The sequence below is a fragment of the Gastrolobium bilobum genome, unplaced genomic scaffold, assembly GCF_033153095.1.
Source record: "Gastrolobium bilobum isolate Gb01-03AN ecotype WA unplaced genomic scaffold, APGP_CSIRO_Gbil_v1 utg7295, whole genome shotgun sequence".
NCBI classification, from domain to species: Eukaryota; Viridiplantae; Streptophyta; class Magnoliopsida; order Fabales; family Fabaceae; genus Gastrolobium; species Gastrolobium bilobum.
In genome coordinates, this window is record NW_026898317.1 from 87,137 (window position 1) to 105,721 (window position 18,585).

Consider the following 18,585-nt stretch of genomic DNA (forward strand, 5'->3'; position numbering starts at 1 on the left):
TTTTATTCCCCGACATGCTTTCTTGTGAATATAATTGCTTCAGAATTAATTCTTTTATTTATCTCACTTTTCGTATCACCGTGATTTTGACAAGACCTGCGTATCTCCTCTAACTAATTATTATGCATAAAAGTATTATAAAATCAATGCATATTATATTATATGTGTAAATAATTATTTCAACTTAAAATTTTAAGATATTAGATGATGATTTTATTAATAATTTATATTATTCTTTAATATATCCCTTTATATAAGAGTCATTTGGATTTGAAGCGTGATTTTACTTAGCCCCAATTATTATTTTTTGTTTTATCTTGTGCTTATTTAATTACACTTGAAAGTGAAGGGCAATAAGGATCAAACTCGTGATCTTATGGTCATTGAAACTCTAATATCATGTTAAGAATCAATTTAACCCAAAATTTTAAAGTGTTGAGTAATAACCTTATGAAGGATTTATATTATTTTCAAACAATCTGTTTAAAGACTACTCAAGATGCCAAATATTAAAAAATAAATAAAATTGTTAACGCGTGTTCTTTAAGTATTTGTTAAGAAAATAAAATATAAACTTCTAAATAAAAAGTATGAGTATTTAATATTTTCAAAATATTTAATACTTTTTTTAGGAGATTATACTTACTACTGAATTTTTTTTTTATAACTTTTACTACTAAATTAATCACTGTTAGTTTTCATCAATTTAACGATTATAATTTATTGGGTACACTTATCAATTAGTTATTATTTTTCAATAAATTATAACCGTTAGATTGGCAGAAATCAATGGTGATTAGTTTAGTAGTAAGAGTTATAAAACTTTTTAGTAGTAAGTATAACATTTCTCTCCTTTTTTAAGTAACTAGAATGAGCAATATATATATATATATATATATATATATATATGGGAAAAATAAATCTTATGTTGTAGAAAAATTCTGATCTCATGTCATAGATACATTAAGTGTGGGACCCACCAATTTAAAAAAATAAAAAATAAAAAATGACACCTTTTTTTGATGTGTGTAGGAAGAGTTTATTTTCTCATGCAACATGAGAAAAACAAACCCATATATATATATATATATAAATATATATAAATATATATATATAATATATGAGGTAGGATCATTTGACACCGGTGTCAAATTTGAATTGAAGTTTGACACCTCATATGAGAGCCGTTAGATAAAAAAAGATCAACGTCTCTGATTTGTAAGCATGTGACACCATTGATTTTTTTTTATCTAACGGCTCTCAGATGAGGTGCCAAACTTCAAATTTGACACCGGTGTCAAAGGATCCTGTGTCATATATATATATATATATATATATATATATATATATATATATATATATATATATATATATATATGACACAGGATCCTTTGACACCGGTGTCAAATTTTAAATTTGGCACCTCATCTGAGAGCCGTTAGATAAAAAAAGATCAACAACACTCTGATTTGTAAGCATGTGACACCATTGATCTTTTTTGATCTAACGACTCTCAGATGAGGTATTAAATTTGAAATTTGACACTGGTGTCAAAGGATCCTACCTATATATGTATATATCGTTGATCTTTTTTGATCTAACGGCTCTCAGATGAGGTGTCAAATTTCAAATTTGACACTGTTGTCAAACGATCCTATCCCTATATATATATATATATATATATATATATATATATATATATATATATATGAGTTCATTTTTTCTGCAGTCAATGTAGATAATTTATCTACATTGAACCCAAAATGATGACATTTTGAGACGGAAATCAAGGTATTTATGTAATTAAATTTATTTCAGGATTATAATAGTCTTTCTCATTATAATTTTTTAATCTTCAATCCAAAATAACGTCGTTTTGGAAGTGAATGTAAATAATTTATCTACATTCACTATGGAAACATTAAAGCATATATATAGAGAGAGAAGAAAATTTACTTACTATGGGTACAAGATTTTACATTCTTAATTCCCTGAATACTTTTTCATTTAACATGTTTTTTGCAATCCATCTTTTTTTTATAAATAGTTCTCATGACATAGATTAAATTTATAAAATTCCAAAAATGAATCAAGTAAATTGGTAATTTAAATACCTACTATATATAACCACACAAAAAAAATACCTACTATATTTACATTAGAATCTCTCTTAAATAATTAATGATGGGCATAATCATGACCAACAAATTTATGCTTAGGTTATGTTTGGTATTAACCTAAAAAGTTAGGGGTAAATACTTAATGGAGGGACTTTTACCGCTGGAAAAGTTATCAGAGTAAATTGATTTTATTTTTTCATTGTGTTTGGTTACGAGGAGAGGGAAAATCAGATCACACAGTGTTGGGAGGAAAATATGTGAGAAAAGTAAAGGTTTTTATTACTACACAACTCTCTCTCTTTTTTTGGCTTGATACAAAATGATGGAGATGATTCCTATTTATACTAGTGGCACCTCCGCAAAATAATGGCTCTAAATAATTCTAGAGTTTTCTATACTAGCCTAGTACAAATATTAATTGTGGTAGGTGCAACTAGTCTCTAGAACTTTCATGGAATTGATTAGAATAGAAATTTCTAGATCTTGAACTAAATTAACTCCTAAAGTATAATTCTAAATGTTGGACTAAATGTATATTAAGCCCAATGAACCAAAAAAACTAAATCAAGTTTATTTATTCAATACACATGTTATTCATGGAAGCTCGGCAACAACACTTCTTGACATCTCTATGATTAAAGGCAACTAGTACTGTTGGTAAGCGTTCATGGGGTGGGTGGATAAAAAGACAAAGTAAATAAAAGAAGGTTCTCTTCTCTCTATTTGGGATATAGGATTACAGATTGTAGGTTACTACGTACTGAAAAGGCAGTGAATAACATGTGATACACGCAATACCATTAGCAACATATTGGAAGCAAAATCACACTCCATCTTAATTGTTTATTCCAAAGTTTGTATTGTCTTAATTTCTATTCGTAATTTGTCACCCCGCACACAGAAGAATGGCAGCTAAAATATATTTCAATTTAAAGTTGATGATGTTGTCATCATTTTTTCGATCTTGTTATACATGTAATTTAATCATACCATTATAAAATGTCGTGATGATGCTTTGTTTTTATTTCTGTAGGCCAAGGGATGCACAGAGAAAATATAATTAAGAATAACAACATACGATATAATCAATAATATATATATGTTAGCTTTGTAATTTTCTTGGTTGATGTATATATTAGTCACTTTCCCGTCGTAACTTGAACTGAGGAGAGGCAAAAACATATCCGGGAATGATCACGGTGTTCCCAAAAAATAAGACCAATTAGGCAGGACACGACCCATTCTGAAACCCGATTGGATTACACAAAAGCAAGAAAGTTATAAAGTTAAGAATCCATGATAGTTTAGAGAAAGGACAAGACAATCAACAAAGTGAAAGATGAGCTAAGATTCCATTGTGTATGTATTAGCCAATAGCAAAGGCATATATATATATATATATATATATATATATATATATATATATATATATATATATATATATATATGGAAAATATTACTCTCATTTTACATGAGGTAGTTATCTCCTTTTCTCTCACTTCGAAAATCGTGCCTTTTTTTTTTTGCTTTTAAATAGCGGGTCCTACTTGGATTCTCTATGTAACATGAGAGAACTATATACTCTCATGTTACATGAGAGTAATATTACCCTATATATATATGAAAATAATTTTTTCATTTTACATGATAAATTTTTTGATGTTATATTCACAATTAAAAGGTGAATTCCATCTTGATTTTTTTTGTCTTCTCAATTTTTTGTAGACCCAATTTATATAATATGAGAAAATATTTTAATATAAAATGAGAAAATTAATCTCCGTATACATTATGATATGACATTGTTCAAGTCATTTTTCTCTGATCTTACACATAAAGTATTCTTTCCTCCCACTATCCCTTTCTCCCCAGTACCTTTTCTTTTATTTGACTACACTACAGCTACAGTTTCCCTGAAAGAGAGGAACTGGATAGATATGTAAAAGGATGAAGTAATAAATAGTGTTTAAGCAATGGATTTTGGATTAGAAGTGGGGCCGTACATGTAAAATGAGGTTGTATTTATGACTCAGGAGGTGGCAATGCAATAGGGTTCCAAGAACATAAACGACCTTCTATAATCCTTGCAACTCTTCAAGTTGTGAACCAAGTAGTCACCATTCTTCCCTCTCAGAACCAGCACTTGTTTCTCATTTGAGTTTTGGTTCATGTTCCCAGAGACAGTGATCTTGCTGCTATTGTTCTGCAGGGTAGAGTTGTTGTTGTTGTTCTTTTGATGATGGGGAAGAGGGTTAGCAGCTTTTGTTGTTGGCTTGGTCCTCCAATAGTATTCATAAGCATTTAAATTGAAAGAAGCTGATGGAATCAACCGAGCCACCCTTGGCCTTGGAGGCAGTGATTGTACCATTTGAGTTTGTTCCACCACATTAACATCCTCAAAATTGTTCACTTCATTGAACTTCTCTGACCATTTTGGGTTCCTATTCACTAACCCAATTGGCTTATTCATCACCAATGTTAACCTATGAGCACTACCAATCCCACTTGGCAATAACTTTGCTTTCTCTATCACAGTCTCCACATCCCTAACTTCACCCTCCTCTTCCTCTCCTTCTTCATCATCATCATGATGATCATCATCACCAACATCTTCTTCTTCTTCATCATCCTTATCACCTTCTTGATCATCATCTTCCTCCGATAACTCTTCCATACGATCATTCTCTTCCTTCTCAGCATCTTCATTGGGCTCTTGGAAAGTGAGGACAAGGCGACCATCTTGGCGCTGAACGCAAAAGTTGTTCATTGAAGGAAGGGACACAGCTTCAAGGACCAACCTTCCATTGTCACGGTGGGGCCTCATGTGGAGCGAAGGATCAACTTGACGAGAAGAGAGTGAAGGGAGTGGTGGAGGGAAAGAGTGTGGTGGTGACTTCTTGGTAGCGGCAACATAATTGTTCCTAGGCACTTCAAATTCCTCTTCTTTATCTTCTTCTTCATAAGCTGGTTCTTTCACTTTCTCTTGTTGTTGTTGTTGTTCTTTCTCTTCTTTGTCTTCCTTTGCATCCCCTATCTCAGATGGTGGATAAGAGGGGATTAACCCATCAGAGCCAGTTTCGGATCCAAGACTCTCTGTGCAGATTTCGAGACTCTTCTCACTCAAACAGCTTTTTGACCTTTTCACAAGAGGGTGAACATAAGGAGTTACTGGAAGTGATTTGGAGATTTCATCATTGGCCTTCAGTGACATGATTGAGCTCCACATATCAAATGGTCCTGCTTTTTCTTGTTCCTCCTTTTTGTTTCGTTGGATTGAACTCCAAATTTCAAGTCTTTCTTTTTCTGCTTCAGCTTCAGCTTCTTTCAGCTCCTTGGTTTCTTCATAGTCATCATCATCATCTTCTTCAGAGGAAGAAGAGAATGAGTGATCAGGAATGGTTTTGGAGTGCAAGAGTTCTTCAGATGAAGCAATCTTTTTCATGGGAGAGGACCCCTTTTGAGGAAGCCATTTGTTGGATGACATGTCTGCGGATAGAGTTCTTCGAAGAGAAGAGGCAGAAGCTGTGTTTGTATCACAGTCAAACCCCAAAATGGTGACTATGCCTTGCTTCTGCATCGTCATAGTCTCTTCATCTATCTTTAGAGATGAAGATAAGTCTTGGGATTGTATCTTCATGGTCATAGAAACTGACATCTCCAATTGTAAAAAGGAGAAGGAAAAGCACTTAGCTGCACACAACAACACAAGTAAACCAAAATTTAGAACCAAACGTAAAATAACACATTTCAACAACACCCCCGCAAAAAACAGGAGCAATATGTTCAAGCATCTAGCTAGTTAAGTGTGCTGAAAGCAAAGGAATTTCAAGTTACAAAGCAAGGTGAGATAACATGCATGTGGGGTTTGGGAAAACAAATAGAAAAAGCTAGTTGTAGGATGAGAACAAAGTGTGAAAAATTGAATTGAATTAATTACCAAAAATAACGTAACAGCCTCCAACAGAGGTCTACTTAGAGACCACTGGGAGTGCAAGTTTCAAAGGAAAGAGGGGTTGTATGTGAGCGATGATGTACGTAGTGTGTGTGTAGATAAAAATAGATATGACTGTGGAACAATGAATTGGGTTTATGGCAATGCAGGGAGGGGGAACATGAAGCTATTTGTAGGGGGCCAAAAGGCAAAAGCTATAAGAACCGTGTTCAGTGGACCCCAACTACGTTACCAATTAGGTGAGGCAGAAAGTGACATTTATTGGATGAAAATGGCTTAAGAAGGAAGCAAAGGAATCAACTTTGACGGAGGACAATATGATTGGCGGCTATAAACCCACCTCACAATCCTATAGCCTGATCGAGAGAAAGAATACACACTTACATGTTTATTAATTTAAAATCAGAATAGTATATGTGAAATATAATATGGGTTTAGTGTGTGTCATTTAAAAGGACACAAGTTGTATCCTTCTGGTGACTTACACATAGTGTGACTTCATCTGTGTAATTTTAAAAAATTACTTTTTTTTTCACTTTACACGATGTGACTGAGGAGAGAAAAAAAAAGTAACTTTTCAGATTTATACAAAGTATGACCGGTCATATTTTGTGTAAATCATCTTTTAAATGATAATTCTTTTTTCCATATTTTATTTATTACTAAAATATTATCACTCTAATTATTTGATTAATTATCATTGCATCAATTTGAAATCAATAACTAATAATTTTTTTTTTTAACCATTAATTTTAAATTGATCCAACAATAGTAAAAATGATAAATCTAAAACGGTGGTAACCCTAAATATAACCGCCATAATTTAATCACAAGGAATAATGTATGTGGAAACAAATGAACGCGCGTGACGTCTTTTGGATTACTCTATTTTGGGGACCCCTTTTGGATCCAAACCTCACTTCATTTGTCTCTCTCTTTCTCTTCTGTTTGGTCATTGTAGTTTGTATTTGCGCGTGTAGAAAGTATTGTACAGATATAAGGCCAAGACATCCAACATTCGATGCTCACACTAAAAGGTAATGATGTTGATCAATTCAAAGCAGAGTATACAGAATAATACCATACGAAATACCAAATAGCATAAACAAATTATTAATGATTGAATACAAAGAGCAATGGAAAGCCAACTAGTATGCTTTGCCACGAACTAAGGAACGCAAATAGGGTAACCAGATGCGTTTTGTCTGCCTATTATAACCTATAAAGCAATGCCACTCAACCTACAATGCTTATCTACTATGTTCAACGCCATAGGCTCTTTATTTTTATTTTTATTATTTTATTTTTTTTCATATTTTTTTTTTTTTCAATTTTAGCCAAATGGTCGACTTGCCCAATGCCAAGGCAGATGCCACTCGAAGATATTTACATGGCAACTGTCAAGCACCACTGTCTATTGTGCAATGAGCTTCATTTCATGGCTTATTTTGTTTTGGTCCAAATCAAATCCACTTTATACGAATTCTTTTAGCTCGAATAGCATAAGGTAAACTTTTAACAATTTATTTATAAGTGTGATTTCTGTTGTAATTTCAATTGCACCCTATTGATTACAATTACCGTACTCTAAGTTACTAAGTTCCTCCTCAGCCCAAAAATGGAAGGTTGATCCTATAAATTGATAGATAGAGATAGTTGGGGTACCAAATTCGGACGAGCAATGCCTAAGCACATTCGGTGGAGTTTAAGCTTTACAATATCTGAAAGTCCTTTCAAATTCTCATAATTTGTCCTTTCAATAAACAAAATAAAGAAAGAATCACATTCCAACTATTTGGGGTGTGAAAAGGATAAAGATTTTTGTAATAGTAAGCATAATAATAACTTATAATTAGACTCCAAATACACGAGTAATGCTATTTACGAAATTATTTTAATTTAAACACATTTTTATGTGACCACTTGTTCTCATTTGATTTAATTAGAAAATATCTAAGTATGATTACTTCAATAATTAAGTGGCAGCCTTTCCAAGAATTTGTGTACAACTTAATTCACACTAAAACAAAGTTATTAATATTTTTGGTACTGTACCAAAAAAAACAAAGTTTTTTTTTTTTAAGAATTCTTTTGAATTATTTTGATTATATAAACTTTTCTAAAACAAAATATGTGACTTCAAACCCAAACTTACTGCTAAGAAGGAACCACTTGTGCATTATACGATTAATCTCATAATATATAAAAATAAGTTTACATTGAAAATTCGAGTACGAGTCATACAGTCTCGTATCAAATAAAAATGGATTAAACAAAAAGCATAAATGCTTTAAGATTGTGTTAATTAAGATATGATGACGGTCCAAATTATGTAAAGATCCTTCTTATTTTGGGCTTCCTTAAATATGTAAAAATTTGTAGATTCATAACAATATTCATAAGATATATGTATATATGGGGCATGTGTTGGGCAAGTGGCTTCTTACACAGGACGCTTACGGAACACCTAGAGGGGGGTGAATAGGTGTTCTCAACTTTTTCAAAATCTTTTTGAATTCAGTAAACAATTACACAATTTTTCTTCAATCCCTATATGCCCAAAATAGTTTTTCGCAATGCTAAGAACAATGTAGTAACAGAAAGCGTACCTTAGCAATTATAGAGTATAAACGCAGCAATTATAATAGAATTAGTGTAACTGTCAGTCTATAAACAAAATATTCAGAAATTAAACCAGAGAGACAATGGACACACGATATATCCTGGTTCACACCCACTAAGCCTAAGTAGGGTGCTACGTCCAGACTGAAGTAGCTGCAGATATTTTATTTATCACAAGTGTACCAGTTTTACAAACACGCGTCACACATGCAATCAAACAAAATACCAAAAATCTTGTTATCAAAAAAAAAAAAAAATACCAAAAATCTTCCTACTGCCTACACTGCTCCAAGCTCTGAGAATACTCTCAAGCCGAACCTAAGGAGTTCACCAACTCCTCTCACACAAGACCTCCACTCTCCCTAGTGGATTCTTGAGGCTCCAGGCCTTGAGACACACTCTCAAGCCAAGCACAAGGTCGCCAACCCACTCGGTTGCACCCACACACCTAGGACAGATTTGCAGCACACAACTACTCCACTTTAACAACCAATACAATATCTCAGATTTATAACAGAAAATTTTTCAACCTATTACAATGTCCTAGCACACTTGATATATCAGATAAAGCAGAACAACAAGCTCCAAAAATGATATGATGTATGCAGAAAATTTAGAGCACAAGTATGTGTATCACAAACTATAAATTTTCAGCAATAAGGAACTTGTATTTATTTATATCAAGTATCAAAATGATAGACACTAAAAATTCTGATTTAAAAAGAAATTATCACATTATATTCAGAAAAATCAGAATTGTAATTTCTCTTAAAATTTCACAAAAAATTCAGAATTAATTCTAGATAAATCTTTTATTGATAAACCACAAGAAATCTGAATTTTAATCAAAATATATCTTAATTAAAACAGAAAATTCAGATTTGAGGAGCTATTGATTGTTCAGGTTGTGCTTGAGCTTCCTCTAGGTCATTTAATGAAATCTTTTCAAATTCACCTGCAATATCATCTTCAACACTTGCCTTTCGCGGCACATTAGCAGGATCATAGTATTCATCAAAAGTAACATGTATTGACTCTTCAATAATCATAGTTCTTTTATTAAACACTCTATATGATTTACTAGATAAAGAATAACCAAGAAAAATACCCTCATCGGATTTGGAATCAAACTTACCTAGGTTGTCTTTTCCATTATTCAATACAAAGCATTTACAACCAAAGGCACGAAAGTGTGAAACATTGGGTTTTCTTCCTTTATAAAGTTCATAGGGGGTTTTATTTAGAATTTTTCTAAAAAGAATACGGTTCGAAACATAGCAAGCAGTGCTAACTGCATCTGCCCAAAAATGTTTGGGGACGTTGCTATCATGGAGCATTGTCCTTGCTAGTTCCTCTAATGTCCTATTTTTCCTTTCCACAACCCCGTTTTGTTGTGGGGTCCTAGGAGCAGAAAAATTATGACTTATACCGTTATTTTCACAAAATTTTTCAAAGTCATGATTTTCAAATTCCCCACCATGATCACTCCTAATGGAAACAATATTCACACTTTTCTCATTCATAAGGACTTTCGCTAGTGTTTCAAAAGAATTGAAAGCATCACTTTTATGTTTCAAAAATGAAGTCCATGTGAATCGAGAGTAATCATCCACAACCACAAATGCATAGTAGTTTCCACCATAGCTTTTAGTTCTAGTAGGACCAAAAAGATCCATGTGCAAAAGTTGCAAGGGACGTGTGGTAGTAACCACATTTTTACTTTTAAAGGAGATTTTCACTTGCTTCCCTTTTGTACATGCATCACACAATCTATCCTTTTTGAACTTAAGCTTAGGTAGACCTATTACTAGGTCTTTGGCTATTACTTTATTTAGTTGACTCATGTTAATATGTCCTACTCGTCTATGCCATAACCATGCATCATTATCTTTAGAGACCAAACATTTAGGTTCAAGAGAAGACATACTATCAAGGTCAATCATATAAATGTTATCACATCTATGTCCAATGAGTCTAATATTTTTATCATCCTTAGATTCAACTATGCATATGGAAGTATTAAATTTTATATCAAAGCCTTTGTCACATAATTGACTAATGCTAAGGAGATTATGTTTCAACCCATCAACATACAACACATTTTCAATTAATATAGTTGAAGAGTTACCTACATTACCATAGCCAAGAATTTTTCCTTTGTTGTTGTCACCGTAAGAAACATTCCCGTGTTCCCGTCTATGAAATGTTGAGAACTTTGAAAGATCTCCGGTCATGTGTCTTGAGCAACCGCTATCCAAATACCATTTAGTACTTTTTGCTCTAAAACAAACCTTCAACACAAGAAAAATAATATGATCTATTGGTACCCTTTGTTCTTTTGGGTCCTTACATGTTAGAATTGATACATACAATAAAGCACAATAGTCCTATGTACTAGTATTGCAATATTAAACATAAATGAGCATTATTCAAGGTGAAAATATTACAAATATCATTGCTGTCCAAGTTGGGCAGAATTGAGTATAAATGATTTGTGGAGAATTTAACAACTTAACAGCAATATTTTTAAGGTAGGAGCATGATACACTTAAGCACAATATTTATACTAAGCATGTGTATCAAAAGATAGTTCAAAACAGTCCATACATGCTTCTTTTATATTAAATAGTGACTAGATATCATGTGCAAAAAAAATATAACTATAAAACAGTCCATGGCACATGATACATACATATCCACTAAGTCTTCTTAGGAACATATATCATGTTCTTTACCTTGGGGCTAAAGAACATGCTAGATGTGTTAGGTTGAGGTCCATAAGATGTTGAAGCAATGTTGCTCACATTTATAGTCCTCTTAGGAACCCACTTGAGATTAGTTCCTTTTAGGCCATATTTCTTAATATTACATTGATATACAAGATGACCACTCATGCAACAATATGTACATTTCTTAAATGGTAGCTTAGACATGAACCTAGGTGGATAGTGGTTTGTCTTTCTTGGTTGAACAAAGGGAGGTTTTTGAAAGCCAAGTCCATATTTAGTAGATTCAACCCTTTGTCTACCAAGGAGGACATTTAAGTTGTCTCTCCCACTAGTCATTCTATCAACCATTATCTTTAACCTATCCACTTCATTAGATAATTCAACACATTTAGCACATGGAATAGTGGAAGGGGGATTCACATCATCACATGATCCAACAAGACAATTCATAAAAAGATTTTCATTTTTAAGATCTTCATTGTCTTTCATTAGATCATTTACAATGGTTGTTAAGCTATCAACATTGTTTTGCAAGTTATTTTTCTCCTTTTTAATTTTCTCAACCTTAGAGGTTAATTTTTCATTCTCAACTTGCAAACATTTATAAGCATATAATAGATCATCATAAGATGGACCAATCATAGAAGAAGTATCACATGAACTAGTGTCACACATAGAGTTAGAATTATTACATGAACTACTATCACATAAAGAGTTAGAAGAGTGACAAGAGTATACCTCGGTATGTTCATCCTCTAGATTTGCCATTAAGCACAAGTTTGCCTTTTCACTACTTGAGGAGCTTGATGAACTTGATGAATCATCCGAGAATGCCATGTAGGCCTTCTTTTTCTTTTTGCCTTTACCTTTCTTGAACTTGCCGTTGTCATATTTATTCTTTTTATTAGGACAATCCTTTTGGAAGTGGCCTTCTTTTCCGCACTCAAAACAAGCATTGTTTGAGTTTGCATTGCTTGAATTGTTGTCTTTTCTTCTTTGGCCAACATCTCTTCTTCTTCTTTTGTTGAACTTCTTGTTGAAGAATTTGGTGAATGACTTGTTAAATTTTTTCACAAACATTGTCATTTCGTCGTCTTCACCGGAGCTTGAATCACTTGATGATGTATCAGTACTTTCCTTACTTTCCTTTGAATGAGATGATGATACCTTGAGAGCTAATCCCTTTTGTTTCTTCTTGTTAAGCTCACGGTTAGCCCTTCTGTTTAACTCCAACTCATATTCTTGAAGCTTTCCAAATAAGGTAGCTATTGACATTGTAGAGAGGTCTTTAGCTTCATAGATTGCCGAAGTCTTTGCATCCCATTCCTTAGTAAGACATCTCAGAATTTTGTTAACTAACAGTTCATCATCATGGAAAATATTTAAAGCATTCATTGAAGTAACTATATGCATAAAACGTTTTTGCATGTCAAATATAGATTCACCCTCATGCATCTCAAAGAGCTCAAACTCTCTAGATAATGCATTTTGTTTAGAACGCTTTACTTCACTAGTACCTTCATGAGTTGTTTCTAAAATAAGCCACATCTCACGTGCGGTCTTACATGAAGATACTCGGTAGTATTCGTCTTTGCCTAGTGCATTAACTATTAAGTTCTTTGCTTTTGAGTTGTATTGGGCTTTCTCTAATTCATCTCTAGTAAAATCTGTGTGTTTTTTAGGCACAATTTTTCCATTGTCATCTAGTGTGGTTGGAGGCTGATATCCTTCCTCTACACTATACCAAATTTTAAGATCTACTGACTCAAGGAAAATCTGCATCCGAGTTTTCCAATAAGGATAATCAATCCCATTGAAAAACGGAGGACGGTTGGTTGAACCACCCTCAAGAGGAATATCCTGATGGAAAGAAGCCATAGGATCTTTAACTCTTTGGCAGATAGCCAATCACTCAGAGCACGTAGCTCTGATACCACTTGTTGGGCAAGTGGCTTCTTACACAGGACGCTTACGGAACACCTAGAGGGGGGTGAATAGGTGTTCTCAACTTTTTCAAAATCTTTTTGAATTCAGTAAACAATTACACAATTTTTCTTGAATCCCTATATGCCCAAAATAGTTTTTCGCAATGCTAAGAACAATGTAGTAACAGAAAGCGTACCTTAGCAATTATAGAGTATAAACGCAGCAATTATAATAGAATTAGTGTAACTGTCAGTCTATAAACAAAATATTCAGAAATTAAACCAGAGAGACAATGGACACACGATATATCCTGGTTCACACCCACTAAGCCTAAGTAGGTTGCTACGTCCAGACTGAAGTAGCTGCAGATATTTTATTTATCACAAGTGTACCAGTTTTACAAACACGCGTCACACATGCAATCAAACAAAATACCAAAAATCTTCCTACTGCCTACACTGCTCCAAGCTCTGAGAATACTCTCAAGCCGAACCTAAGGAGTTCACCAACTCCTCTCACACAAGACCTCCACTCTCCCTAGTGGATTCTTGAGGCTCCAGGCCTTGAGACACACTCTCAAGCCAAGCACAAGGTCGCCAACCCACTCGGTTGCACCCACACACCTAGGACAGATTTGCAGCACACAACTACTCCACTTTAACAACCAATACAATATCTCAGATTTATAACAGAAAATTTTTCAACCTATTACAATGTCCTAGCACACTTGATATATCAGATAAAGCAGAACAACAAGCTCCAAAAATGATATGATGTATGCAGAAAATTTAGAGCACAAGTATGTGTATCACAAACTATAAATTTTCAGCAATAAGGAACTTGTATTTATTTATATCAAGTATCAAAATGATAGACACTAAAAATTCTGATTTAAAAAGAAATTATCACATTATATTCAGAAAAATCAGAATTGTAATTTCTCTTAAAATTTCACAAAAAATTCAGAATTAATTCTAGATAAATCTTTTATTGATAAACCACAAGAAATCTGAATTTTAATCAAAATATATCTTAATTAAAACAGAAAATTCAGATTTAATATCTCAACAATAAAATTCCTAGAACAATTCAAGATTAGGTTTCTAAACAAAAAATCCCAAACAAAAAATCTGAATTAAATCACTGTATAACAATAACAAAAATTCAGATTTAATATTTATTTATTTTTCTTATTTTTTTTTTTTTAATCTTTCACAAAAAATTAGAAACACAAATCTTACACAAAGAGCATCAAGATTTCTACTATACTCACTTAAAATCAAAATAGAAAAATCAGAATGCTCACAATATATCAACAAGAAAACTGAAAACTAATTCAATAATATCCAGTATCAAGATTATACCAAAGGATGCTCAAAACAAGGTTTAAGATATTACCTCAATAGATCTCAAATTTTCAGCAAAGTAAAACACAAAATGTGGTTAGGGTTCTACAACCTTAGTTCCAAGAATCTTTGAATTAAATCCTTCAAACTTGTAGAATCATGAACAGCACTTCAAATCACCCAATCTTGACTTAGAAATCAATCAAGAGACTCATCAACAGTGATGCACTTTGTTTAGGGTTCAAGAAGAAAAAAAATTGTTGATGAAAATTTGGGGATTTTTGGGAGGGAGATGAATATAAGGTGTAGTATCAAACACTCATTCACAAGCAAATCAAAGATGAAAGAAACGAACAACGATTTTTCAGATGAGAAATGACTCTGTTTTTCAGCGTGAAGAACCGAGAGAAAGAGCGCCTTTTTTTTTCTTTTTCGCAAGTCTGTGAGTTTTTATTTTCTAATGATTCTCTTATGCTTCTATTATTATATAGTATATAATATTCAAAAGAAAGTTGAACACTAACTGTGCGCGTTGGAAGAATCAATTGTAAAACAATAGTCACTTTATATATATATAAAAATCAACGTAAAACAAAGATTAGAGAAAGGAACGCACGCTGTAGATTTAATTTTGTTTTCCTTTCTTTATATATTTATATATATATATATATATATATATATATATATATATATATATATATATATAATACCTTTAAAAACAAACTAATCAACGTAACAAAATATGAAAAGGACGCTGTAGTCGCTGTAGTTTTTCTTCATTTTTTTTCATTTCTTTATATATATATATATACATATATTATTTTTACTTTATTTTATTTATTAAATCACTCAACATAGCTAAATACATGTTATGCAATGAAATGCAATGGAGCTTGGAATCATGCTTAGTGATATATCTAATGTGTTAAAAAAAAATTTAAAATACCTAATCATTTATATCTTCACACTCCATCTTCAATTTGAGACTTCTTGTAAATCCTTTGTCATCTTCAAAATATATATTCCATATTCAATAATACATAGGAGGTCTTCAGCATGATCTTCTCACACCGGTGTAAGGATAATAAATCTTACATTTAATTTTAACTATTAATTTTCATACTTCTAATATTTATAATTCATTGATAATTAATAATTAATTAATGAGAAAAATTCAATCATACCATCATTTGATATACGAAAATCAATGGTTAATATTGAGTGTAAGATTTATTATTCTTACTTCGATATAAATTGATCTTGCCCCCCCCCCCCCCCCCAACACACACTCACACATATATATATATATATATATGAGACATGATCAACTTACACCCGTTGTAATCTCACTACAAGAAAAGCGGTCTTTAGGTACATGTATTTTGCCACATTTAATGAAATCATTCTAAAATTACAAAAATATCCCTAACTTTATTCACTGTTTTCTAACGTCCCAAATTACCGTAGAAAAAAAGATGCTTTCTGACCTGAGTAAAACCAAAAAAACAAAAGCTCACCTTATTCATTTCTTCATTCTTTAATTTAATTGAGGAGTTTTTGTTTTTTTTTTCATTTCTTAATTTATTTCATCTTTCATCAAATCTCAATTCACAGCAATCACATCTTCTTCAAAGTTTTTGTTTGCTTTTTATTCTAGCTTAGCTCTTCCTCACCTTCATCTTTAAAACTACTTTCATGGAGGATCGATAAACCCTAGAAAAATTCAGGCACGTTATGGTTCGATTTGGAGTCAAATCAAACCTGCATGTACGTATGTGATCATTTCTATTTCGCATTTTCTTGTGTCACCATGTAACTTCCTCTTCCTCACTCTATGTCTCTCAAATTTTTGCTATTCAAACATTGGGAACATAGGTTATGATTGATTCAATTTTTTGTTTTTACTATGGTGTGGTTTTTGTACTTACATATTGTTGCTTATCGTTAATGAGCTTATGCTTCATTACGTTTTTAGATTGAAGATTTTGTTTACGATTATATTGCTTTCTTTCGTTTTCTTCTTTTTATAATGTTGCGGGGTAAGGAAAATAAAGAAGAAGAGAATTTAGGGCCTTCATCTCTTACCGAATTTGGTTAATTAAACTATATAACTATTTGTTGAAGTTCAGTTAACTGTTTAATTTTACCTAAAAATTTTATTTTCTTAACTCTACCATCTCATTAATCTTTGAAATTCACTACAGGGGAATAAATGTAGTGAATTGTAATTACCATCGTGATTATAACCATGAACATGGTTTCTATAACAGCTTTGTCAGGTATTTTCAGATTTGTTTAGTTTTGAATTATTCAAATTTGTTCTTGTTACCGTCTTAACAATTGGGGATACTATAGCTTTATGTTCTGCATTGTTTGTTTTCAACTATATTTTGGTAGGCTTAAAGCTAAAATATTTTAAACCTTTTTTTTTCAGGTTACTTGTGGTATTGTTGCCATGTTAAGGTAAGAGCTGTCTTTTATTAAATTAAAGTCACTGAACTTAAGGGTGGGATAAAGATATAAAATCTTCATTAGCAACCTTAACTACATAATTGCGTAGTTAGTGTGAGTGGATGTGCAGGTACAGAATTTTCGTGTTGAAGTGGATACTGGATATGCTCAGCACTTTGGTGGAGTTGTTTGTTTACACTTTCACCCCTGCAAAGTTGTTATATTGCCTATTTAAAATGCTAATTTACTGATTTCAAATATCACGTAGCATTTCTATTTTTTGTTTTCAAATATCACTTAACATGCTTAAATTGAATTAATTTTTTTATCCTTTTTTTCCCTATTTTAAATAGATGTTGGATATAACTTTATCTAGACTTAGTGCAAGTTGATTTTACAATGCCTTCTAAAAGCTATATGTCGCAATAAAATTTATTTACTATTTAATATTGTTTATCATGATTAGAGCAATTTGTACAGCATAGAAGTGAGTAACTTTTTCCAGACTTGATTGTCCTTCATTGGACGAGTTCTATTTACGCTTTTGTTGAGTATAAGTTCTGTAGTTCCACTAGTGAGCAAGTTAAAACTTTCATTTTGACTATGTATGCTTTGCTGCTTTATATTTCTAAAAGACTTGGTTGGTTATATTTCTATGTATGCTTTAGATTGAAGAATGATTTATATTATCCTTTTCTTGATTCTTCTTGGTTTTCTATCAAAGCTTTAGTGGGCATGATTTATGATATGTCTTTCGGTGAGAAGTAAAGTTATATTTTCCTCTTTCTCTAAGGCTCTGTTTGAAAGGTTGCAGTGGAGTTTAGTTTGTTCCTCTTGTTAATTTGAATTAGGATTTTTTTTTAAATATATTAGTATAAGTTAAGTATGTTTCTTGACAAAGCCATTACTATTTAGATTTTCTCGTTGAAATTGACTATAATGAGCCACTAAAGTAATTGTGTTACTTAAATTTGACATTTTACAACTTTCTGGTTGATCATCCTCACGGGGATCAATACTCAATTATTGCTAATTATTTATTTTGTATTGTGTTTATAGGACAATACACTATGGAGAATATAGGTGCATGGGACCAGCTGCTTCCTCTGGCCGTGTAAAATTTCGCAAGATACTATCTGACGAAGAAGCAAAGCCCTTCTTGAGCATGGCTTGTATTTGTAACACCCCGTGTATACCTGGTTTGCTATCATGTCATCGTATTAAGCCACGCTTAATTAAAAATGCGGAATATCTTTTTCTTCAATTATGACGTCATTATCAATTACCAAGTTGATTACTTAAATCACTTTCAAAATATTGCCTGTATGTAATTGCAAATAAACAGTTATCTACACTGAATAACCTCATAACATAAACAAGTGAGTATCTAGGTTACAGATCTACAACACGTAGTCCAGACAATAATCCTGATACATTAA

The 18,585-nt window shown here is 32.2% G+C and overlaps 2 protein-coding genes across 2 annotated transcripts; both read right to left on the minus strand.

Moving 5' to 3' along the window:
- Window positions 1–4,001: 4,001 nt before the first annotated feature.
- On the minus strand, window positions 4,002–5,775 carry LOC133314866 (protein FAF-like, chloroplastic). The gene has a single exon (XM_061516404.1). It carries the CDS (start codon window positions 5,773–5,775, stop codon window positions 4,150–4,152), a length of 1,626 nt encoding a protein of 541 aa, XP_061372388.1. The 3' UTR covers window positions 4,002–4,149.
- A 5,618-nt stretch (window positions 5,776–11,393) lies between these two features.
- LOC133314843 (uncharacterized) lies at window positions 11,394–13,301 on the minus strand. Its single transcript, XM_061516370.1, has one exon. It carries the CDS (start codon window positions 13,299–13,301, stop codon window positions 11,394–11,396), a length of 1,908 nt encoding a protein of 635 aa, XP_061372354.1.
- Between the last annotated feature and the right edge of the window lie 5,284 nt (window positions 13,302–18,585).